Source organism: Sciurus vulgaris, assembly GCF_902686455.1.
Source record: "Sciurus vulgaris genome assembly, chromosome: 12".
In the NCBI taxonomy this organism is placed as follows: domain Eukaryota; kingdom Metazoa; phylum Chordata; class Mammalia; order Rodentia; family Sciuridae; genus Sciurus; species Sciurus vulgaris.
In genome coordinates this window covers 19,309,360-19,335,474 of record NC_136473.1, presented here as the reverse complement: position 1 = coordinate 19,335,474, position 26,115 = coordinate 19,309,360, and the positions used below count along the sequence as shown (strand labels likewise).

The window sequence follows — 26,115 nt, the reverse complement described above, 5'->3', positions numbered from 1 at the left end:
TAGGAATGAATATATAGTGTGATCTGGGGTCATCCCCCAGCCGATACTGCAGCAGCAAGGAAAAGGGAGAGCTTTCCTGTTCCGTGGGCATTGAACTTGGGCACCCCCCCCCCCCCCCCCCGAACTCAAGAGGTGCTGTAGCTTCCCACCACTTTCTGCTCATTGGGTAAGCTCACTGCGGGAACTTAGGAGTTTCCAGGATCTCAAGCCAAACCCCTTCCTACAAATTCAAACTTCAGAGAGAGGAGAAAACAGACCATGTGTATCTGAAGGTGATTAATTGTCTTTATTGGAGGAAAACAAGAAGTCATCAATCTCATTATCATTATGATAGAAATCTTGATATGTATACATGATTGTCAAGGCAGAGAATCATTTGCTACATAGACCCATGAACAATTTTGCAATGCCGCAAACCTATGGGGGTTAAACTTCTTGCAGAGTTTAAACATGCATGGAATAAATGCACAGTTTCCCTTCTTTTGGACAAGCATGTTTTTATGGGAAAATTGAACCAATCGCAAGCCTGGTAATAGTAAACATGGGAATGTTCCTGGGTTTGACACTGTAAGCTTTTGGAAAACATGCTCACTGTTGAGGGGGAGCCGAAAGAAGGGCAATTACATTATGTGTAGCCACAAAAGTCAATTTGGAAATAGTTCCAATGTTTATTCTGGGCAGAATGTACCTTTGATGTCTTCTCACCTGAACGTGGGACTAAGATAAATGTTCTCTGAAACATGCCAACCTGTCTTTCAAAATGAGGACGCTGCTGCCATGTTGCTGCCTGTCTGTTGACATTTGGACAGCATCTCATGTCACCCTGAAATAGCCCAAGTAACCTGGAAGGACAGTGGCAGGCTTCAGAGCTGCAGGACACATCTCTTTCCTTCTGTAGCTCTTTTGCAGTCTGACCGACAACCCTGTGCCAGAGCCCTGTCTGCCAAAGTGCAGGGCTTCCAGGAGGGCCTGACAACCCTGGTCTGTTGAAACCAAGATTTTTCTTTGGGAAGCACTTTAACTAGTGTTTGGGGCTGTTGAGTCCCTAGTGATGTCTCATCTCTACGACTAAAGCCTCAAACACTCCTCTCATTTTCTTTTTTCCTGTCCATAAGAAAATAAAATCACCTGTAAGTAAAATAATACATCAAATCATCAGAAGACATAATAATCATATGAGACGTTCCCCAGAAACAAAAATAATGTTAAGCGGCCTTAGTACAAAGGGTGAACACAACAGTTTGTCCCTTTGGTGTAGAAAGATACAGACACTGAGAAGCCATTGCAGTTTGCTTTGTCCACAAAACCAGACTTGGCAGCCACATGCTGAGTGTTTGGCTTCCAAATGCACAGCCTTTGGATTTGCAAAAGCAGAGCCCCTAGAGCCACAAGCTGAGCTCTGCTCCTGCTGGAGGTGGCAGGGAGGTCTGGGAAGGGTTAACTCCTTCCGGATGGTTCTGGAGGCATCAGCTGCCATGTGGAGCAGGAGGCAGGCCAGGCCTTGGCCAGCATGCAGGGCAGACTTCCCAGCGGGGCCAGCTGCTGTGCGTATGCCTGGGCTGCAGACCATGATGCATTGAGACCACCAAGAAGGGACCTGGCGAAAAGGAGTGGGCTTTTATCTTCCTCTTTCTCCTTTTCCTTGGACCTCCCTTCCACCCAGAGTGGAAGTTTTTGAGCTAACTCATCTGCACACAAATCTTCTTGGAGCCATCAGGAAATAAGCCCCAGTTTAAAAAAATAATCTGTTTTTCCAATCTCAACGTTTTCAATTCTGCAAATCAAAGGATTGGAACACCTTTTCCAAAGGTCTGGTACATTTGCAGCCCCAACGTAGGACCAGGTACCCCCTAAAAGGGTGGTGGGTTACATACAGGTATATACATTTTTTTTTTTTCTTTTGGAAACAAACTGAACAGTGTTTGGTCTGGAATGTGTTTAAGGAAAAGGTAAACTTTGCAGAGTGTGAGGAGAACAGGAAGTAATACTGTGAACAGGAAGTAGTACTGTGAACAGGAAGTAGTACTGTTTCAGTAGAACATGCAAAGGGGTCGTGCACTGCCTGAATCAGAGGACCACTGCTGCACTTGCCAGGAGTGAGCGCACAGACCTGGGAAAGAGTACATGTCTGTTTATGAAATGGGAGGAGCTGCCCTTTGCTGGCCCTTGCCTTTCTTTCTCATATCCAAAGGAAACCCAGCAGTGCACCTGTGGCGTTCATAGGAAGGAAGGAATGTTGTGGGCTGTCGCGGAGGCACAAGCCCCAGGTCTCATGTCTTTGGCTCTGGAGCAATGGATCCAGTGTGGCTTCCCCAGCATGGAGAATCAATTCCAGCCACAGCTCTGGGTAGTCTGAGGGGCCATGGGTCCAGAGCTCTAAAAGACTGAGTCCATCTTCACTGGCATATGGACTTTTCTTTCTGTTTAAAATGGCTCATAAGATGTCAAGCCCCAGTGTCAATCAGGTTAAGCTGCCTCTCCATGAGACGATCAAGAGGGGACTGCCTGTGTCTATGGTATTCTGGGATTTTCTTAGAGGGAAGTCCCCTCTCCTACTCACAAGCCCTCTGGGCCATGCTGGGCACCAAGGTGGACAAGTGTGTAGCATATTAGTCCTGGTAGGTACACTGAGTGGAGGCTCACAGGTGGACTGAGTTCCTCAGACTGCTGTTGTTTTCTAGGAGCCAAACCTTTGCCTGTTTGGCCACAAGCATCTTCTTTTGCCCCAGTCCTGACAGCTGAGCTCCCTAGACACTATCCTAAGAGCTAGCTGGAGAGTGGCACCCTCTCAAAGTCACAAGCTGCTCCATGCTTTTGAGGTGACATTTTAGAAGTGACCAGAATCAAGGTCAAGAGCACTCTACCACACCTGCTTTATTATTAGTATTTTTTTTTTGGCATGCTTTCAGCATAGCTCTTTTCCTTTCAAAAGAGACATGAAGGGGGATATTGTCTTTTCTAGTCTGCATAAAGGCAGGGGCAGTACACACCAGTTGTTGCAAATCCCATAAGTGACCATGGGGGTTCCATCCTCTAGCTGGGCAGCACCTTCTTTTTGTGGTGAAGTGTGCTTCACCTTGGTCTACCCTGCCCCTCCCAGGTGCAACCACCTTTGACCTGCCAATCTGGTACTCCAGAGCACAGTGCCCCTGCTGGAAAGCAAGGCTATACAGAGCAGGGAGCTACCAAGACTCTAGAGGCCCCTTGGTGAAGAGTGACAAGCTGACAGCCTGGGAACCTGAGCATGGCACCCACTTGATTCCAGTCACTCTTAATGCCTCATCTATGAGACGAAGATCAGGGAATCAAGAGGGACAGACAGGCCACAGAAGGAAAGACCGTTCCAGGACACATTCAAAACCGAATATCCACATGAGGGGAAAAAATTTGAGAAGGTGAAAGGCCAAATGGGGGACTTGGGGACCAAGAACGAAGCTGGAAATGGGGCCTGTGTGTCCACCCACGGCCTCAGCTGAGCATACTGGGAGAGAAGATGAAATTCTCGGTTAATCCTAATGGAACTGACAGCAGTGAGGGGCCCAGGACTTTGCCACCAATTTGTCAGGCCATAAGCCAAGGTCCACTCTGCATTCTCTTCCCGTTTTCTACTAGAACATACATAATGCCAGCTGGTTGGAAGAGAACCTTTGCGCTTTCATCCTGAGGGCACTCTCGAAAGGGCAGACTCTGCCATATGGCATTTACTTTTCCCTCATTCTAAAACAATGGCAAATAACCTAAGTCCGGTAGCATCAAGACAGTATGGGCTTCCTGATGTCATGTTCAACAGAATCTACTATTAGGCCAAAACCAGTCACCATGTTATTGAGACCTGACATGCCAGGGGCCAAGGACTGACCCAGACAGCTCAGAAGGCACCTGCATAGGCTCACCTTCCACGTCTTCTGCATTTTTCAGGTACAAGATACTTTTAAATAAGTGTATATAACATGCACCTCTTATATCAGCTCTGGAAAATATTGTCATCACCAATAACAAAACCTGGCTTCAAGTGTTGCTTTCTAAATGCAAATGGCTGTAACACACAGGAAAAAAACAAAGCCGATAACTACTCCATGCACATTACAAGTACCAAACTCAGGATGATTATCTGCCTGGTAACCTTCTATTTACTTTTTTCTTATACTGTATGAACTTGAATGTTTCTGTGACACTTATTGGAAGCAACATCCTAATCAACCTCCTACAGAGACTCTTTAATTTTCTCAAAAATTGTTTATAATACTTATATCCTTGTCTTTCTGAAGGGGGAGAGGTGGATGCTTCTCCAGTTTAGGCGACACTTACTTTTCAACTGGGTCTGCTATCATTTTATAGACATTTCTAGGCTTTTTGCACATTTTGAAGAGGGATAGCTTGAATTTTCACCCTGTGTTTGCAGAGCAGATGCCAAGCAGGACTCCTGCCAAGCAGCTAAGTGCCTGTGATGCACAAGAGAACAGGTAGATCAGCTGCCCGTCTTTCCAGTTTCTCTTCTATATCCTGCACTAATGTCCTTAGGAAGACAGGCTTGGACTGCTGAGTGTGTGTGTGTGTGTGTGTGTGTTGGGAGAGCTGTGCAGCACAGCACTAAAAATAGGCAAAAATGTGTAAGTGACAAAGATGGCTTGCCCTACAGGACCTTCCATGACTGGCCATCCACAGGAGAGGGGCATGAGGCCAACAGCCAGGACAGCCACTGGACCATCAGGTAGACCTCCTGGGATACCCTCCGTGGGCTCAAGCTGACTGGAGAATTGAGCCAGGGGCATCAGATGGCACAAAGGCAGAGTGAGGCTTGGAGCCACCTGCTTGGGTCTACAGGGAGCTTCCTGGGAATGTGCCTTCATTGCACACTGCTTGCTCTCTCCTGCACACCTATCCACTCCATGGGTACACCATGTGGTGTAGTCTCCTTGGAGAGTCCTGGTTTTAACACTAAGAGTTCCACACCCTGGGAAATCCTTCAGGACCAGGCCAACTGAGACGTTTTTGATTTCCGGTTCCACTGATGAGAGGGATGGTGTCACATACCAGCTGGGCCTGACCCAGGCCGTCTCTGAATGTCTCTGTGGTGGCCAGTGTCCTGCACGCTTGGTAGTCACCTCTTCTTATCACCCCAGATCAACAGTTTCTTCTTCAGGGCTGTGACCCTCCCCTCCCTCAGATAACATTCATAAAACAACAGGGTAAAAATGTGGAGAAGCAACTTGTGCATGTTGGAAGCCATTTTAGGTATAAGATTAGAAATGTGTTTTTTAAAAAAAACAAAGAGAGATTAATTTTAAAACTGCATAGCTGAGAACAGAGTTTCATCTGTTTATCCCTCGTGAGAAAAGAGGGCCATGCGTGGGTTCACTTTAAACAACGCGGCAGCTTGCCCTTTGATAAGGGAGCTCCTAAATCTTGGCATCGTGGGCATCTCATTGACCGGGTAAAGTCAGCCCGTGAAGCTGAGCCTGGGTCTCCGGGGAGTAGGTGTCTTCATTTCTGCTGTGGTTGGTGTGGGTTTTGCTGGAGGAGCTGCTAGGTAAAGTTTTCTGCAGGTTCCTCCCAACCCCCCAGAACTGCCCCTCTAGAGAAAGAGAATTAAAGTGCACTCATAGCCTTGGAGACAGATTCTCGATCCTCTTGTTAGAATTTTAGAAAATACCTTAAAATTCCCTCTGGAAGAAAAAAAAAAATCTCTTAAAGGTTAACATAAAATTACTATTGAAGAGCAAACGATATAGGTCATGTAACTGAGAGATACAGATCAAGAACACATACTTCTTAAAAGGAAAACAAAATCCTAATGCACAATATTTACTAATATTTAAATAATCCAGTTGAAACCATTTTTTTCATGAAAAAATACACCCTAGATGGTTGCCTACGCTGAGAAGAGTGGAAATGGCGGACTTGGGGGAGGAAGAAGGTCCATTCAGTTAGAGCTTTGCAAGATTCATATGTACAGCACCAGATCCTATTGATTCAGCTCCCCTTGAGTCAGCAGAGTTTGTGAGAAATGAACACTTCAGAATTGCAGTATAAAATATGGCCATAAAAAAAACTTGTGTCTTCCAGTCCTATGCAGGAAGGTGCACCAGGCAGAGCGGGTCTTGGTGGTCCAGGGCTCTCCTTCCCTGGTCCCGCTCCCTGGTTCCCACCTCCAGAGCCGGTCACTTGCTTCCAGTGTGCACTGTTGTCACAGTGGTGGGCCTGGGTCTCCGCTCGGCTCCGACTCCTGAGACCCCTGACGAAGAAGAAATGAAACTACAGAGCGTGGAAGGTTCCAGGCCTGCAGGGGAACAGCAGACACTAGGGTCAGAAGAGTCAGAAGAAAGAGTCAGAGAGTCGGAAGAAAATGTGCACCCCCTTTCCACCACAAGGTCAGATGGGTTGGGTTTGTGGGGGACCAAACATTTTCCCAAATGATTCTACATGTTTTTTTTTTTTTTTCTTCAGTGCTGGGGGTTGAACCCAGGTCCTCATGCATGCCAGGTACCACTGAGCTACATCCCCATCCCCAGACTCTCCATTTTTTTACCTCCCCATAGGAAAACTTTTGAAATATGTTCAAAATGCTTTATGCATAGACCAATTCTCCTCTCCTCTTTTTTTTTTCATTATTATTATAAATGTTTTGCATTTATCTTAGCCACTATGATGAGTTGGCCCATTTATTGAGCACTTACTATGGACTGGGCTCCTGGCTGGGTGTGGAATATATACAGTCATTGTAAGAATTGTTTCTATCTTACAACAGCTCCATGAATTAGGCATTTTAAGAATGAATAAAGAATCTCTGATATCCTCTTTGGGCCCCTGGTTGGTGTGTTGTCTTGGCTAAGAAGCACTTTGTGACATGGGGCCGGAAATGAGAATGTTTACCTTTTCCTGTGAGAAATCAGCAGCCCTTTGACCTAAATAATTCCTCCCAGGCTACTCAGACCCTCACAGGCCTTGCTGTGGGCTGTATCAGCTGCTCCAGCAGTGCACGTCCCCAGAGAGCTTTGCGCACTCAGACACAGGGAGGTCCATACGATTAATTATTAAGATGAGGTTTGCCATCAATGTCCTCACATGACTCATTAAAGCTAAGATCAGCTGTGGGTTTCCTCTAGTCAGAATGGGGGAAAGAACTCTGTTGACACATGAATGTAGTCCACAGGGGTGTGTAACTGTGTCAGGGAAGATCGTGGATACATCCTGGGACAACTGAATGAAATAGGATGATCTATAGAGTTGGAGGAGACTCTTTTCTGAGCCAAATGGGAAGGAGTGTGATGCTCAAGGAGGAGCCAAGCTGGGGAGCTGCTCAGTGGTTAGGGAAACGAGAATCGATGGGGACAACCCAGGCAACAGGTCCAAAGTAGGGAGGAGCCACTGGATGGCCTAGTATGAGACAGAGAGGACCACAGAGAGGACACTGGGGGAGGGGAATAAGCCCCCAAGGACGCCAACGCCATGCAAAGATGAGGGCTCAATAAAACTATTACTTTTATTGCAAAATCAATGCACTTCAAATAAATGAGCTCAAATTACCCTCATCCTCACCAAATATATATATATTAGTGTACATATATATATATTTAGTGTATATATATATTTAGTGTGTATATATATATATATATTTAGTGTGTGTATATATATATATATACACACACACTAAAAGTCAGTGAGAGCAGCTGTCAGCAGTCCCTACCATTCTCCTCTCAATCCACAGAATGACTCCACAATGAGAAGCGAATTGAAGGGAAGGAGATAGACCAGCAGTGTCTGGGTCTCATCCAGACGGGCCTGGCTGCATGGCCCTTGAGCCATGGATTTCTCATCTATAAATGGAAATAATACCTAATGTGTGTGAGTATCAAATGGTTCTACTAAAAAAACGATGTCCTAGGTGGGTGTGAGCATTAAGTGGGATGAAGTATTGGAAGTTAGGGTTGGGGTCAGGGTTAGAAGGCACTCAGCGAGACCGCTCCCTCCTCTCCGCCCCAGGCCCTCTCATACACCCACTAAAGAATTCAGGTTTTGCTACATACGCACAATCTTTTTGGCTGGCCAGACTGAGGCTGCTTGAGACACCTGCGTTCGAGCTGTCCAGGCTGCTGCCGAGATGTAGCCTTCTCATATGCCTCACGACGGCTGTGGCATTAAACGCTTGCTGAAATTTAAAACAGGAAAATACCAGACAAAATATTCCAGCTAGTTAGAAAAGACTCTGATGGCTTCCTTTTACCCAAGCGTTGCAGACTTCTTAAAACATTCTCAGGATTCAAAAAGGGAACATCTATTGCCCCTTCTTGCAAAAGTGTGCAAGTTTATTTAAACCTCCTCTCCAATTAAAATACATTTTGGAGATATAAGAAAATAACTTTCTTCCGACCTCATAAGTATATAGAACAAATGTAAAGCAATTCTCTCCACAATTTAAGAGATTTTAGAATGAAAGGCATATGATAATACTGTAATACTTTAAAATATGAGGCTTTAAAATAGTAATTATTTTCCTTAATTGTTACTTTTGTCCCAATTTATGGCATTTCCTCTGAATAAAATAGGGCAGTGGAATTAATTTTGTTTCTAGATAGTCACTCATTGTTGGCTTTATGGCAAGATAGCCAGATCTTAATTACCTATGTTGTTTAACACATAGTTTAGGTCATCGATCCATGATCACTAAACCTCCGTGGTTTCTTTTCTGTATTTTTAAATTTTGTTTTACTTAATTGTTATGGGTACATTCAAATCAAACATTGTAGTCATCCTTTTCTATTTACACATGCATGTAACATCATTGGGTCAATTTCATTCCCAAGTAACTCCTCTTAACTTCTTGTACCAGTTCCCTTTCTGTCAGTGAGAGTGATCCATGACTCTGGCACCTGCCCTTTAACTTTTCCAAGATTCCATAAACTCTAGGGATCAGATACAAACTTAAAATTGAATCGTTTGGTCTTAAACTGGAAAAGGGAGGTGGAAGGACCAAAGCCCAGGAAAGACTGAGAGAAGGATACAGCTTCCTCTGCCCAGAGGGGCAGGCCAAGGGGTCAGACGTAAGGGGAAGGGGATGTCGTGGTCAAGAAGGGTGGATTTAAATCCACCAAATTTTTATCAAAAAATATCGGGGAATTCAACTCAGATTTTCTGTTTTCTTTCCCCCTCCGTATCTCTTTAGTAAAAGCCGACTCTTCAAAGTTGCAGCAAAGTGAAGAGAGATGAGGGGGGTTTTATTGCTTAAGAAACAGCAAGTGAGTCAGAGCTGGCAGGATGGCTATCTTTGGATCACAAGGGGGAAAGGTTTAATTACACATGGTGTCCCTCCTACAGTGTGGTCCTCCCTCCAGGTCTTAATCATTATCAGTGAAAATCAACAAAAGTAGCTGGATGAAGTTCTGGGAATTTCCATCTAAATCCAGGTGACGGTGACCTGGAGAAGGAATACATGCTCAAGTGGCAGAGCAAGTTTGGCTGAAGTCACTGGGAATTAAAAAAAAAAAAAAAATCAGGACTTACTCTCCATTTGCTTTTTGCAAAGTTCTTCCGGATCTGGGCGCTGACAGACTCGTGGATATTTTTGTTGAGGGCGGTGTCACCAGCGATCCTGAAATAGGGGCAAAGATATTCCTTCAAAAGGGGCCACTGGGTCCCAGGTTGTTTCCCAGGGACCTCCTCCCATCCTCAGTGAAACCCAGGCTCCTGAGAGGGTGTCTGCTCTCACCCTGTGACTCACCCCTAAACTCGCATGTGCGGCCCCCATCACCCCGAGGTCCTAACCCATTTTCTGTACTCTGCACCCTTTTGGGGATCTGCCGACACCCTCCCAGTATCCTTGGTACCTGCCTCCTGTTTTTTCCTCTTTTGCCCTGAATTCACTTCTGTCCTGCTCCCTTTCCTGACCCCCTTGCCCTCCACTCCAGCTCTCAGCCTGCCAGCCTCTGAGCTCACCACCAGCACCTTCCCTGGAGCCTGGCTTCCAGCTTCCTTGCAGCCAAGGCCTCCACTTACCGCCCTCCTCAGGACCTGTCCTCTGGGGACCCTTCGGGCATTCTCAGCCCCATCCTGGCTCCATCCCAGCTGAGCTAAGCTCTGCAATGATGTTCCATCCATCTACCCACAGCCCTGTGCCCCTCACCTTCTCAGTCTCAGCTTAGTCCTGCTTAGTGCATCCTCTGTCCTTGCACTTTCTAGAAGGTTCCCAGACCTTAGAGGACCACGTCCACTCTATATTCAGCTGGGTCCTTGATGGTCCTGGGGAGTCTTTATTATAGTCTTAGCTTATTCCTGAGCCCTTTTCTATTAGTGGGTGTGCTCTTCTACTCTGTCCTCTCTCTCGCTCTCTTCTGCCCGCCCCCCCCGCCTTTCTCGTCCTGCATCTCCCACTTCTTCTTCAGCTTATAATCACCCATCTTAGGACCTGGAGGCCATGCACAGCCATTCTTCTCTCCTGCACTCCCTTCTTGACCACGACATCACCTTCCCCTAACATCTGACCCTTTGGCCTGCCCCTCTGAGCAGAGGAAGCTATATCCTCTGTCTTTCCTGGGCTTTGATCCTTCCACCTTCCCTTTCCAGTTTAATACCAAACAATTCAATTTTAGGTTGGTATTTGATTCCTAGAGTTTATGGAACCTTAGAAAAGTTAAAGGGCAGGTGCCAGAGTCATGGATCACTCTCACTGGCAGGAAGGAAACTGGTACAGGAAGAAACCTTGTACCACCGACAGCCAGACTGCTCTGAACATGGAACATTCCAGATATCACAGATGACTACTCTCAATTGCTTTGGGAAAGGAAAGGAAGAAGCTCAGGGCTTATTCAGGCAAGAAATCATCCCACTGAACCTTTCTTTCCCTTTAGGATTACAAACTTGGTCAGAGACCTAGACAACGAGACCGTGCCCAGAATTCAGTCTGATATTCCCAGTTAACAGCATCTTTTCCCCAAATATATTCCCTTCTTCTCCAAGCAGGGATAAAGACACACAGCCAAGAGGAGGCTCAGAGAACAACTGATGTGAGCCAGGTTTTCATTTCCAACAACTGCCATTTGCCCCCTTCCCCAGACACACATTGGTGAGACAGAAATAGCACATCTGAATGGGCAAAACCAAAATCAGAGGCGCTAGTAGGTTGGGAGCTGTAGACATCTTTATCAAGCGTTTACTCCTTGAAAGCTCATGGGAATTCTTCTCCCTGGACCATTTTTAAAAGCTACATCCTCAGAAAAGGATGCCAGTTCCAATGTGTTGGTGGCCAGGTCCTTCTTGGAAACAACTGGGCCAGAGTGGTAGGAAGTGTGGAATTCCTCAGATTGAACACCGCCGCCGGCCAGAGTCAGGCTCCAAACCAAACAGGCTGGGGAGCGGGGGATGTCGGGGAGACTCTGGCACTTGGGTTCCACCTGCCTGTCGGCAGTGTGGGCTCCAACACTGCGAGCTGAGGCCTGCTGCTCTGCTTCCCACGCCTTCTTTGTGGGTTATCATGGGCCCAGATGTAAGGGAAATGCAGCTCCGAATTATTTTAGGAATATTTTGTGTTCACTTCCCACAGTCCTGAGCTCTGCTATAGCTGGGTAAGAGTCATGCTGGGTAGCAGGTGGCCCAGAGGCTCCTGCCAGGCAGTCACCGAGGGTACAGTCACCTTGGGTCACGAGCACATAGCACCGTCCTCAAATGGGCACCGTGATGAAATGGTTGCTACTGTTCGCGGTAAGCTAGGAAGTTGACCATGATTATGAACGCATGGCCACCCTGATGCTCAGTGATCAGCAGCACTGGGAAAGCGGGGTCTTAAAACGGAAGGATCAATGGTCCACCGGATCGTCTAGAATTGACCAATGTTTCTGATATGGAAGAATTTCTGTACAAATCTGTAAGCATGCATGGATTTGTAAAGTTATGGGTAAACACCTTGTTCACGCCTCTCTTGCTCCCTGGTTTTAACCTCTACACCACCAATGCAGATGACCCTTACAAATCGCACCTTTTGTGGCCTGTCACTCTGTAGTCCCAGAGCATCCAAGTCCATTCTGCTTGCCTTTGGTGCTTTGGGTTTTCTGGGTGGTCTACTCTTCCTCTATGGCTTTGGTTCTGTTTCTCTAGCCACTTGCTCAAGGTAGGCTTGGTGATACTCCAAACAGTGCTTTGCCAGACTCTTGGGCTGCTTCCCAATTCCTATGGCCAATCAGAGCTAGCATGACTGCAGTCCTGAAGAGGGGAGGAGGGTCTCTGTCAACCATCAGGAGTGTGATGGTTAATTTTATGTGTTACCTTGGCTAAAACATGGTACCCAGATATCTGGCCAAATGCTAGTCTGAATGTTACTGTGAAAGTGTTTTTTAGATGAGTTTAACATTTCAATGAGTAGACTTTGAGATTTTTATGGGTGGGCCTCATCTAATCAATTGAAGGCTCTGGAGAAAAAAAGAGGAGGAAGGAATCCTGCCTCTGAACTGTCTTCAGAGTCCAGCTGCAGTGTCTGGTCTGGCCTGGGTTTCCAGGCTGCTGGCCTGCACTACCTGTTCATCTGACTCCACATCCCATGAGCCAAGGCCTTAACTCCTTAACATCAAGTACTCTTCCATTCACTCATCAATGAAACCAGAGACGGGTGTTCAGAACAATCCAACCAGGTAAATGACCTCTGGCAAGACAGCCAGGCACTGCCCCATAGTGGGGATGGGTTCCCGTGCTGCTGCTTGTCTTTCCCTAACCTTGGGCCATCCATGGTCCTGCTGGTTCCTGAACCTCCACCAGGGGTTGGGAAACATCTGCCTCCTGCAAGGAGGGCTTTGCCAAGGGCCTTCTGCAAGAGAGCGGTTGTTTTGAGGCCTCGGGAAGGCATCTGTGGTTCCGAGGCCTTGCCCAGTCCCGGGTGGCTTGGAGTAAGTGGGAAGAACAGTGTGGAATACGGAATGACTGACGGAATGAGGGCTCTGGAATGACGGTATGAGGGCTGGGCTGCGGCCACAGTTTCCAGAACAGCGGTGTTGATTATGCTGCTCTGCTGGAGTCATCACGCCACCGAATCCACATTACAGACCGAATACTCTGCCAGGCCCATTTCACATAACAGCAACAAGGGTATCATAAACACAGGCAAGAGGGGGCTTTGGTGATGCTTGTATCCAATGCCTCTGTTACTGTTTTGCAGCATTTGACTTCCCGGGAAGTGGGAAGTTAATGAACAATAATAATAAGAGACCCTCTGCACCGGGTGGCTCTGGTGAGACAGCTCTCAGGCTCGCACTTCCTGTCAGAGATACAGGCTGAGGACTCTGAGGCCTTCGTCCCTGGCTTGACCTCTCCTGAGCTGCACACTCCAGCGGGGGCCCTGCCCAGCTCCTCTCTCCAACGAAGCCTGCCGCTCTCCCAGGCCTTAAGCTGGAAACCTGGGAATAATCTTAAGCTCCACCTGTCCTCTGCCAACACCTGGCGCTCTTGGGCACCTGAGTGGAGTGGACAGCCTCCTCCCTCCCTGTTGTGTTGCCCTGGGAAGGCCCCTCCCCATCCTGGGCTGCACCTTCCTGCCCTGCTCCACACCCACCTACCACCCAGCCTATGCTACAGCTGGCAGGGCCCGGCCCAAAGGGGAAAGCACAAATTTCTTAAGTCAATAATAAAACAGTAGTGATTCGTATTATCAGAGATGTATGAGGTGTCTGGATCGGTCTCTTTGTCACATGTATTATCTCACTTAACTCCTTGAAAAGCCCATCAGTATATGTACGTTGTTACTTATGATCTGATTCTATAGCAGGTCCACAGCCAGGCCAGACGCCTGCTGGTTCCAGTCCTCCTTTCTAGTCTCATCTTCTACCTGTCGCCTCTGTCCGCTTTGATTCCAGAATACCAAGTACTGGTGGCACTGGGAAGAGACACACAGTGTTCAGTCCCCGTTCTGTGGCTCAGGTTGCTGGTCCGGCTTAGAGCTTCCCCTCTCCGTGCTGGTCAGGAGGAAACCTCCTGATGCAGGGCTGGGCCCGACCTGCCTTTCTCCCAGCTCCGTCAAAAAGACTTTCGTTTGGCTTTCCAAAAATGCTTGGTGAAGGCTGGGTGTGGTGGCACATGCCTATAATCCCAGTGGCTCAGGAGGCTGAGGCAGGAGGATCATGAGTTTAGAGCCAGCCTTAGCAACTTAGTGCCCTGAACAATGCAGCAAGATCCTGTCTCTAAATAAAATATAAAAAGGAGCTGGGGATGTGGCTCAGTGGTTAAGTACCCCTGGGTTCAATCCCTGGTACCAAAAAAAAAAATGTTTGGTGAAGGAGAGTCCAGGTTTGCCCGGGCCTTCTTCCTGCCTTCTAGAGAGCGAGGCTGGCTGAGTGAAAGAGAGCTAGGAGGCAAACCACTTCCCTTTCCTACTCAATAATTGCGGAAGCCTCAGAGCCTTACAGGCCCACTGTGAATGAGACAGGAAAATCTTTACTCTCTTTATCACCACATACTTGCAACTACAGTCCCAGGTGACTTGTTAAGAAACATCAAGACATACAGTGGAAACGCTCTGCCTTTTTAGACCCCCCCCTTTCCTTTCTTCTTTTCTCTTCCCTTTAGTGAGGCAGTTCTGGCTGGAATCCTGCCTTTGACACTGGTTGGTTGTGTAGTTTGGGCTAAGTTACTTTGTCTTTCAGTTTCCTTAGCTCTGAAAAGAAGATCAAACCGACATTGTAGGGTTATTAAGAAGAGAGGAGATGACACTTGAAGGCAATCAGCACAGTGCCCGGAACGTAATACAGACTCAACAAGCAACCAGCATGATGAATTGAAGCACTGTGACACTCTGTCAGGACGGTGCCTTTCAGCAGGTCCCCTGGGGAAGGCTCACGGCATCTGGGACCCTGGAGGAGACACTATAGAAGCTGGTGGGCTAACAGGACAGTTTCCTGCAGTGTTCCTCGGGGGACCTTCTCCTGGACACAGCACTGTCTGTTTATCATCTTTTCCTCTCCTTTCTTTTCCTGCAGTGCTGGGGACAGAACCTGGGGCCTCAGGCATGACAAGCCAGGGCTCCACCACTGAGCAACACCCTCAGGCCCCAGCTTCATTACATTGGGTGTTATAGTTTGGCTCTTAAATGTCCCTAAGGTCCCATGTGCTGAAGGCTTGTTCCTCAGAGTGGCACTATTGGAAGGTGGTGGCACCTTTAAAAGGTGGGGCCTCTCGGAGGTCTTAGATCATTGGGATTGCACCCTTAAAGAGACTGCAAGACTCTGGTCTCTTTCTCTTGTTTCCTGGCTACCACCAGGCAAGCATCTTCCTCCACCATGTGCTCTCACCATGAGGTGCTGCCTCACCACAGATCCAAAAGTGCCAGGGCTAACTGATTATGGACCGAAGCCTCCAAAACTAAAATAAACCTTTCCTCTTTTTAAGTTGACTGTCTCACATATTTTGTTACAGTAACAGAAAGTTGACTAGCGCGTTGGATATTTTACCACTCTTGGCATTTGTTTCAAAATGGATGTTCACAGGGCTTTAATAAAACCAGCTACAATTAACTAACATTTGCTCCGAACTCACATTGTATTAATCTCTTTACCTGTGTTATTTCCATTATTTATTATGTCAAATGTACAAATTAGGGAATGCTATGCTCATTTAATAATGAGAAAACTGAGGCTCGGAAAAGTCAAGTATAGACTCGAATTCACAGCTAGCCAACAGCGAAGCTGGGTTCTAACTTGGAGTGGCACAAACACCAGGGGCCTCAACTGCTCTGCTGAAAATGTGCAGAATTCCATGCAGTGTCAAGCAGCCCCTCTAGAGTGAAAGAAACACTAATTGGAAAAACATCTGAAAAGGAAAACACATATAACTTCAATTCACTTAACTACTAATAAACTCAAGGAATGGAACTCCAATCTTAATGCCTCCCTGGGTGATTACTTTCAATGAAAATGATCCTTAGCAACTTTCTGTAAACTGAAAAGCTGTGGCTGTCTTTTACACATTTGACTTGTCATACATGCATTCGGAAGACTGTCCTGTGGGCAAGGAAGGGTTCAAAGGCCCTGGTCAGGATAAAATGAAACGAACGCTTGTGTGGATTTCCAAAATGAGAGCCAACAGGAAGTTTGCCCTGGGGGTACACAACCACACGGTCTCCACAGTGGGGGGCTTTTCTTACCATGGGTGCCGAGCGGCCTGCTCACAGGTGTATCTTTTATTTGGATCTTTCTCCATCAGATTCCGAATGAAGTCTTTTGCTGTTCAAAAAGAAGGCACAAGGAAGGAACCACTTTGTGGTGTGACATGCGACCACAGGATGCCCCTAGGTCTTCAGGAATATTGTATGTAGCATAGAATACCCAGAACAGCCCTCCATGGACCCTGCTGTACCTCAGAAACAAAGGGTACCAGGAAAGCCAGTCTGGGACCCTGATTTCCCACCTGTAGGTCCCTTGTCACTAGCTTGTCTTTGGTTCAGAGAGGAGAGGTGGTGACCTGGTGATCACATGCCTCCCTTCAGTTCACTGCCTCTGGAGATACTCCCCATGTGTTGGACAATGCCATGGGGTCCTGGGCCAGGTGTGGAGGGAAGCCAGTCCTTAGGGCCACCACCCCAGCCCACTCAGTCCAGTAGGGACCAGTGGGCAGGGGGTGGGATGCAATGAGGTGCTCTCTGAGGAAGTGGAGAGTGCTCAGGACCCAGGCCAGGGCATGACCCAGAAGCAGGACCCTGAGATCAAGAGGGCAGGGTCAGAACCGAAGGATGACATGATGCGCTAGCCGGAAACCCGTGGTGCTGAGGCATGGCAGCTCACTGCCCACAGGACTGGGCTTCGGGGGAGGCTGTGCCCTCCTGAGCTCAGAAGCCCAATGCCGCCCATGGGACTCTTTGATGGACACCTCGTAGAACTATACTGTGGGCCTAGGTTTCAGAAGATGAAGGAGGAAGGCAAGGTGTTTCCAGTTAGGAGGAAATAACCATAATTAATAAAGTCACCAATCTGAGCAGCTCGTCAGACAGTCCACCATTCCATCTCATCCTTCGGTTGCTCCCCCGGGAGATGCAGTATTACTCCTCCCTGAGGAAACTGGGGCCTGGAGACATTTTGCCACTCTGCCTGGGTTTTGGTTTGGCTTTTTCCCTCAGGAAAGATGGCGAACTTTGTGGGGAACATTTCTGTGTGGCACTACAGTTACAATACGGGAGCTGAAGTGAGGGTTGGGGTTTGAATCCCAGCTCTGCTGCTTACTTGCTGTGTGATTCTGGTCCAGTTATTCCACCGTCTGGGGCTTCAGTTTGCCCATCTGTCCAGTGGGGACAATAGTAATACCTACCCGAGAGGTGTCCTGAGGACTGAGGGAGTTGACACATGCGCAGGGCTTCTAGTGTTCCACACACAGTTGGTGCTCAATAAATGTTAGCTCCCAGGGCATGGGTAGGGGAGGTGGGTGAGGAAGTCCTGGCCCTCTGGTAGGGCTCAGGTTAGATGTCCCCAGCCTGTCTTTCATTCAAGCTGTCCTCCAAGTCAGGGTCAAATATATAGCTCATAAAGCTCCTTTGGATGCAGTCAATGGACCCAATGTTCATGTCCCCCTATAACTCATGTTGAAATCCTAATTCCCAAGAGGATGGCATTAGGAGGCGGGGCCTTGGGAGAGTGATTAGTTCATAAAGGTTGAGCTCTCAGGAGAGAGATTAGTGTCCTTGAAAAAAGAGGCTCCAGCGAGCTCTCCGCTCACTTCCACCCTGTAAGGACATAGCAAGAAGATAGTCTATGAACTGGGAAGCCGCCCTCGCCAGACACGGAATGTGCCAGCACCTTGATCTTGGACTTCCAGCCCCCAGAACTGTAAATGTTTGTGGTTTAATCCAGCCAGGCTGTGGGTATTTTTGAATCAGCAGCCCCAATGGACCTGGACAAGAGCCCTGGGGCCATTCTGGTTTTAGTGCCATGGGAATAGTACGTGGGAGACCTACCAGAGTCGGAGATGTCATCCCAGTAGGGAGAGTCGAACTCATATTCCGCCTTGAGGATCTGTTCGAAGAGCTTGGAGTCGTTTTCATCATAAAAGGGAGGGTAGCCACACAGCCTGGAAGACAAGATGGGGAAGATCTGAGGGGCTGTGCATCTGTGGTGCGGGCTCTGCGCAGCACCTGGAAGGAAGAGACGTGACCTACCCTGTCAAGGGAACCTGCACTGGGCATGCTGCGAATGTCATCTGAGCACAGGGACCACATGTTCTATGGACACAGGCAGCACGGGAGTAAAATCATGATTCAATAAGTAGCAGAAAGGGTTAACCCCGAGATCATCAGAGTAAATGCATTCAATTAAACTCACGTGAACTTTTTTTTTTGCACAGGGATTGAACTCAGGGGCACTTGACCCCTGAGCCACATCCCCAGCCCTATTTTGTATTCTATTTAGAGACAGGGTCTCACTGAGTTGCTTAGCACCTCGCTTTTGCTGAGGCTGGCCTTGAACTAACAATCCTCCTGCCTCAGCCTCCCAAGCTGCCAGGCATGCGCCACTACACCCGGCTAAACTCACATTTAACTCTTTATAGAGTATGAACCAGAGACTCAGGTGCCCTAGAAACCCTAGTGTTATTGATCTGACTGCCTGTAATTCAGTCCCTAATAGATGATAAGTTGGGGGAAGGAATAAATAAAATATTTTAGGTTTAATATACAATCCAGGGTCCCTCTAGGTTCATTTTATTCAAGAAATTGTCATAGGAAGTAAAGGAAATTTTACAACCTTGAGTACCAAGTACCAAGTTGTCCCAAATTACCCTAACCCACCCATGGTCGCTCTACTGTGCCAAAATACAATTTTCACACAAACGTATGGATTCTGGGGCTTGGGGGGAAGCTCACTGGTAGAGTGCATGCTTAGCATGCATGAGACCCCGAGTCCTGTGTTCTCTCCAGAGTATAAAAAAGTTAATTTTATAAAAGCCTGGTTTCTCATTCCAGCTCTGTCCTCAGTACCTTAACCTCCAGAAGGCCATTGATTCATTTCTGGGCCCCAAATTTCCTTATCTGAAAATGGAGACCAGCGGACTAGAAAATTCCTAATATGCTTTTTGGATTTAAGCTATTGCAGCTCTTCTCCCAGTTCGTTTGATCGGATAAAACAGGAAAAGACCTGGGAGAGGTGGGAGGGAGGGATGAGGGGATGGTGGTGCCTGGTCTGGGAAGGCCAGCTGCAAAGCTGGACGGCACACATCTGGCTTTTGGGGCCAGAAGGTGGAAGCCACCATGTGAATTCGGTCCCTGTGCAAGCCCTGAATCTTCATGCATAGCTCAAGGTTGCTCTGAACACAGCCACAGCCTAGAGACCCGTTGAATGAGAACAAATGAGCAGGGTTCAGAGGACTGCAGGCCTTTAAGGAATCGAGCTGTGAGCATATAAGAAATGCACTAGGGGGCTGGGGTTGTGGCTCAGTGGGAGCGCACTCGCCCAGCATGCCTGAGGCCCTGGGCTCAAGCCTCAGCACCACATAAGAATAAAGGTATTGTGTCCACCTATAACTAAAAATAAAATAAAATAGAAAATTTAAAAAAAACGTACTAGGTGAGAACACAGCTCAGTACCAGCTATCTTCAGCTGCTCCTGTCTTGAGAGGCAGGGCACCGGCCTTGGCCTGGGTGACAACATTTTTCAAGGCTGAGAGACATTCTGCAGGCTGGTAAGATTCAAAATCATCGATCCCCACAAGGCCATTTCAGGGGCTGAGTGCTTGGAAAATTTCCTTTTCCAAGATTTGCTGCTTTTGCTGAAATGAACACTCGCTAGCTCTTCTGAAACCACCAGGCACATACTTCTCTGTGCAAGGAAACCCCGGGCCGCCTGGAGATGGATATGTAAATTTTTCCCATAATGAGGATTTGGGCTAAGTGAAATGCGCATATTAGGAAAAGCAGACAGAGCAAATTGTTAGTTTGTCTTGGAAAAAAAACTCTATTTCAGATATGTGAGGTTTTTGTTTATTAAAAACCGAGTATGTTTCACTTTAGGGTTTGGCTTTCTTTTCAAGGAAAAAAAAAAATCTTAAAAAAAGAAAAAAAAAATCCCAAGAAAGATTTATTCTTCTGGTGCCAATTTTTAAAAATGTATATTTCAATTTCTTTTCATTTTAGCTCTTTCTTTCTTTTTTTTTCTGGTATAGAATGCTGTGTTCACATGCATGTACCGAGGACAGGAGAAAATGAAATGGATTTAGCTTGGAGCCTAAGTCAGTTAAAATTAAAGGAGATTTCAAAACAAAGATTATTAGTAGGTTTGTGTAGCAGTAGCCAAAAGGAGTGCCCGCTTCTGTCCTTTTCTGTTTTTTTTTTTTTTTTTTTTGGTACCACACATTGAACCCAAGAGCACTTAGCCATTGAGCCACATCCCCAGCCCTTTTTAGTTTGTATTTTGACACGGGGTCTCACTAAGTGGCTTAGAGCCTCACTAGGTTGCTGAGGTTGGCCTTGAACTTGTGATCTTCTTGCCTCAACCTCCTATTCCTCTGTTCATTACTGATGTTCCTGAAGTATGATTTACCTTTTCACAGCAAACCTTTTAAATAATCCTTGATACATAATTCAAAGATGATGAAGCCATTCCTAGTTTTCTAGGCCAAAAAGTTTATGGCTCAGAGTAGCTTGGAAATTTCTCAACCCAATGATGACTGTGCCCAGAAAGGCAACCCTTCCCCACCACTGACCCTCCTGTAAGCTCCATCGCAGCCATGGAACTATCTTCCAGGAAGTGCTCTCGTACCTTCCAGGTGTCCTGTTGCTGTTTAGTTTGCCATCCATTAATCTGTGGCATGTGTGTGCAAACAGACTGCTGGATCTATTTGCTTTTCTAGTTTAGCCACACTGGATTACTTTTTGTGGATCAAGAACTCCACTAAGAGCAATAATATTGCACTATTTTACATCCATCTCTCTCCCCATGAGCCAAGTGTCCCAGACATCTTCCATCAACCCCTTTAGAGCCACCTTGCCCTGTGTCCTGGAGGCAGTCTCTGTGGACAGGTAAACAAGGGCAGCACTCTCTAATATTGGAAGGGACCAGCCCATGGGGACCACAGAAGAGATGGGAAAGAAGGGAGAAGATCAGTGGCAGGTCCCCTCCCATCTGGCTCTTGGGATACTTAACCTTCTGGACAGAAGGCTGCTGCCCCTCTCCTGAATTCAACTGGATCCTGTCTCTGATACTGGTAACAGATCCCCTTCATCTGTAAGGAGAATCCCATGACAGATCGCTACCTTTCCAACCCCATCTCACACCCTCTAGTGCCTGTTCACTAAGAGGCTTAGAGCTGGCTCCTTGCACATGAGACACTGCTTGTCTCTGGATCAAGGCAAAGCTGTGCATGTTACCTGGGCTGCCCTGCCCGCATCCTTTGCCTGACTCTGGCACACGGTTGAAGACGAGCTGGGGTTTTATGGGGAAGACCTGACCTCTCTCTGCAGGTGGAGTACACTATCTGCAGCCTGGCCTGGCAAGTGGGGGAAGCCATCCTTATTTAGCAGAATCAGGCTAGGTTAAGTCACGTGACTCAGAGGCCTGGCTTCTAGGAACTGTTGGGAAGTATGCGGCACTGCCTGGGAGTGGTTGCCTGTCTCCTTCTGGAATTTTCCTCCTAAGATGATGGCTCCCCTAACTGCATCCTATCCTGTCCATCACAGAAGCAGCTCCTCCTGGTCTTGCCCCCTTTACCTGTGTGTCTATAAATAAAAGAGAGTTGGGCCACTGGAGGTTGAATGTTGAGTAGGCATGGCCAGACCCATCATACCTCCCTCTCATAAAAAGAATATTGGCTTTTGTGTGTTTATTGAGTAGATAAATTTTTTTGGGGTAATGGTTAGCAAAAAACAGCCAACATCCTCCTCTGGCATGTCTTACCTTAGTATATGAATTCTCAGTGCCCAGGCCAGGGCCTGCCCACAGTTGATGCATAAATGCTTAGATGTACCAACACAAGCTTGGAAAAGAGGCTCCCTCCCTGGCTGCTGAGCCCTGGTGGCTGGGCTCTGAAGCAGAGGTGAAGACCCGGGGTGCAGTAGAACCCCACCACCCCAGCCCAGGGAGATCTCAACTTCTCTCCTAACCTGACTCCCCCCTGCAAGTTCCCGTACAGGAGTTGGTGGAAACACCAACACCCCACGTCACTCACAGACATTCCAAAAGAGGCCAGTGTGCAGGCCCGCCTGTGAGGGCAGACTGGCCTGCCTTTGTGGAGAGAATGCAGTGTGGTTTGGGTTCCCCAAAGTGGCACTCCCGGACATGGACCCATTCCATACAGGAGAAGTTTTTCCATGGAGAAGGCTTTTAACCTAAATGAATGTGAAAATCAGCAATGGCCAACTGTGGCTGATTGGGCAGTAAACTGTTTTTCTTGGAAACTGAAATGCTATAATAGCATAAAAGCTCCTGTTGAGAGGCCCAGTGAGTTTACCACAGTCATTATCCTACATTAAGTTATGTTCTTCTGCTTGTTTGTCCTTGGTCACGGACCTGCCTCCCTACATAAAAATGGATGTGTACTGAAAGGATGTGCAAATACTGACCAGTTGCTCCTCCTTGTCCCTTCATGAACCTTCATCTCCATCATTCACCTGAGCCTGTGTTCTTGCCCCTGTTTTGCCTCCCCCACTTAGATTATGTCCTTAAGATCCTGTTTTTCCTGACAGCTTTTGATACCAGAGAAAGACACAGAAAGGACAGGAAGAAACTGGTAACAGAAGTAACAGTGAGAAAAGGCAGTGACTTTTCAATTATAAAATTAATTTTATCATGCTTGACTTTTCTGTGGTAAGAATACTTCAGATGAGATCGACCCTCTTAATGAATATTTAAGGGCAAAATCCATTTTGTTCAGCCCTGGCCCTGGCAATCACTGATTCTATCAGTTTGACTCTTAGACACTGCATGCAGGCACAATCATGTGTGTTTGTTTTTCTGTGGTTGCTTTATCTCACTTAGCATAATACCCTCAAGGTTTATCCATGCTGTAGCATATTGTGGAATTTCCTTCCTTTTGGAGGCTGGGTAGTATTCCACTGCATGCATATACTACATTTTATTTATCATTCATCTGCTGATGAACATTTAGGTCATATCCACACTTTGGCCATAGTGAATAAGGCTATGAACTGGGTGTGCAATGGCTCTTTGCAATTAATTTCAATTCTTTCGGAATATTAGTAGATCGTATGGGTGACACCATTTTTAACTTTTTGAGGAATCTCCAGAGTGTTTTCTCAAGTGGCTGTACCACTGCATCCTCACCAATACTCACTGTCTTCTGTTTTCCTCCAAATGCCTACCAATGGTTCACAGGTATATGACAAAATGCTCAATGTCACTGATTATCAGGGAAATGAAAATGAAAATCACAATGCAAACCACTTCACACCTGTTAAGAGGGCTCTAATTAGGTAGCGACTTCTAAAAAGTCTTTACACCTAAATCTTATACTACTTCAAGGTCCTCATTTTATCAGCTAACATTCATCCTACTTAGTGCCTGCTGTGGTCTGAATGTTCGCCTTCCACACTCATGTTGTGTTTAACCACCCTTGTGACAGTATTAAGAGGTGGTTAGGTCATAACGGCTCTGTCCTCAAGAGTTGATTACTGCTGTTATCTTGGGACAGGGTTCCTGATATAAGAATAAGTTTGGCTCCCCTGCTCCCTCTGTTTTGTACACTTGCCCTTGCCCTCTCCCTTCTGCCTTCCGCCATGGGATGATGCTGCATGAAGGCCTCTCCAGAGCCAGCACTATGCTCTTGGATCACAACCATGAGCTAAATAAACTTATTTTTTACAAGTTACTCAGTCTGTATTAGCAGCAGAAATTGGACTCATGTATTTCCTAAGGTATACTTAGAATCTGTTCATCAAACATTTATGTTGCACCTACTATAAACCAGGTCCCCTGGATATGATACTGTAGACATGCTGATAAGAACCACTTCCTGCCTTTAAGAGCTGAGTCCAGTGGGAGAGACATGGGCAGAGAGCAGTGGCACAGACAGCAACAGTCACAGAGCTATGCAGAGGCTATCGGGGAATGCAGAGCATGGGCATCCAGCCCGCATTGTTTTGTGGGGAGAAGAAGGGGTGGGTTCCTAGGTCCAGTCTCAAAGGATGAGCAGAAGCTTTATAGGAGAGAGAAGGGGCCTCAGGCAGGAAGGGCTGACTAGTGATAAGGGCACCAAGGCATAAAGGAGCACAGCTGGTCAAGAACCAAAGAGAAATTGTCTGCTGCTCTTGCTACTGCTGCATAAAATGCAAGTGGGCTGATGAGCTGGGTGGTGGGGGCCGCTGACGGCCATGTTCCCTACACTAAGGGGGGCGGTCTATCCTGCAGAAAGGCCCTGATGGGTGTAGACAGCAGCGGTGGGGCTCCTGGTTTTGCAGTGGGTGGGATGGCCTTGAGGCAGGACACGTTAGCAGCTGTACCATAAACAGGAAGGCCGGGGTGGTAGCTGGATTTGAGGAACAGAGTTTCCAAAAGCAGCTCAGAGAAAGAGTCTCCAGTATGGACAACCAGAGCTACCATTCATGTGGGAAAGAGTGTAGGACAAAGAGTCCAGGTGGCCTGTACGCATCAACGGCAGTGCCTGGCAATCCCAACACCCACTTCGGTGGAAACTACTGCACTCAGGGAAGAGGTTCCAGGCCGTTCTCGGTGGGCGGGGAGAGGGGCTGAGCCAACACAGGGCAGAACAAGGCAGCCTGACGTCAGTGCTGATTAGCTCGAGTGACGACGCTGGAGCTTGTCTAGGTTTGGACTGAAGATGGAGTGAGGGCTGGGAGGACAGGAGAGCTGATGGCAGGAGGCAATGACCTTGGCTCAGAGGTGATGCTGTGAGAGAAGCCATGCAGGGCTGCAGGTGCTGGGGCTTCCAGTTCATTCCACACAAAGTCCTGTAGCAAGTTCCTTTTCCTGTGCTGAGGATTCTCTGAGGAGAATCTGTTCTTTACAACCAGTAGTGCCAACCACCCATGGAGGACCAGAGAGCAATTCCATTCAGGCCTCAGTGAGCCGGACCAGGCGTGTGTGAGGGATCCTGGTAAGGCAGCCAGAAGGCAGCTGGAAATGAAGGCCAGAAGCCAGGGACAGAGCCCGGCCTAGGGTGCTGAGTTGCAGCCATTGGCATTTGCCCTGGAGCTGAGAGAACGGATTAGCTCACTCGGTGCGATTCTGTAGATATGACCAGGGGTCGCAGACAGGCCCTCCGAGGCCTAATCTGGCCCACTAATATGTCTGCTTGGCCAGCAGTGATTTAAGACAAATGTGACTTGGAGTGACCATAGACAAGAGTCACTCTCCCCACGAGATGCCACTGTCTTGCATACACAAGCACTTCTGTCTGTGCCTGGGGAGCTCAGAGCGATTCCCCAGAAGCTTAGCATGGACCAGAGGCTGGTAAGAATAGCTGAGCCTCACTCCAAAATAAACAGGAAATGTATAAAACAGACAGGAAAGGTTAATTGGAGCTGGCCAGGGGAAGCTAAAGCATGTTCACCTCATTTAGAATACTCCTTTCCATACCCTGTGCTCTGTGCTAGGAATGTGGTCCTCTCCAGTCCACAGGACTGACTTGTTCACTGCAGAGCTCCAGTGTGAGCCCTTGTTTGTGACATCTTTCCCAATCCCAAGCAGGTGCCAGGGCAGGGATCCCTCACCTCTCCTCTTTCTTCCAGCTTCCCAGGCAATGCCACATGGCACAGGTGCTGGTTTCTTTCTATGTCCCACTATCTCCTGTGAATCTCTGAGCTTCCCGAAGGTCGCGTTCATTTTTGTAACCCCAGTACCTAGCCCGGTACAAAGTATGTGCTCAGCAAAAGCAAGGTGGATGAATGACTCCTTAGACGCTCACATCTTTCATGGACCGCTGTCCCCACCCTGCCTGACCCCTCTCCAAACATTTCCCATTCCTCACTATCCAGCTCAATGCTCAGCTCTTTCTGGGTCCTTTCAAGAAATTTTAAAAGATGATGTCTTATTATTGTCGTTACAATGTTTATCTTCCTACTTTGAGTTCCTGGAAGATGGAGGCTGGGTTGTATACCATATTTCTGTTCTTTCATTAGCACTGGAAATGATTGAATGGAATTCATCTGTCGATTATTTTGATGAATGGGAAATGCTTGACATGAAACATGCA

At 47.4% G+C, this 26,115-nt stretch overlaps 1 protein-coding gene across 4 annotated transcripts in view; it reads right to left on the bottom strand.

Moving 5' to 3' along the window:
* Window positions 1-263: 263 nt before the first annotated feature.
* Window positions 264-26,115, bottom strand: part of CAMK1D (calcium/calmodulin dependent protein kinase ID) — a 386,022-nt gene continuing 360,170 nt past the window's right edge. Inside the window, exons 7-11 of one of the 4 annotated variants that reach the window (XM_079106243.1) lie at window positions 17,915-18,027; window positions 16,115-16,193; window positions 9,502-9,589; window positions 8,075-8,149; window positions 264-6,280 (exon numbers count right to left, since the gene is read on the bottom strand). In XM_079106243.1, coding sequence (XP_078962369.1) covers window positions 6,188-6,280; window positions 8,075-8,149; window positions 9,502-9,589; window positions 16,115-16,193; window positions 17,915-18,027 — 448 coding nt within the window. In that variant the 3' untranslated portion in view covers window positions 264-6,187. Of the gene's footprint in view, window positions 6,281-8,027; window positions 8,150-9,501; window positions 9,590-16,114; window positions 16,194-17,914; window positions 18,028-26,115 lie in introns of all 4 variants that reach the window. The other 3 variants (XM_079106242.1, XM_079106241.1, XM_079106240.1) reach the window with 3 other exon arrangements.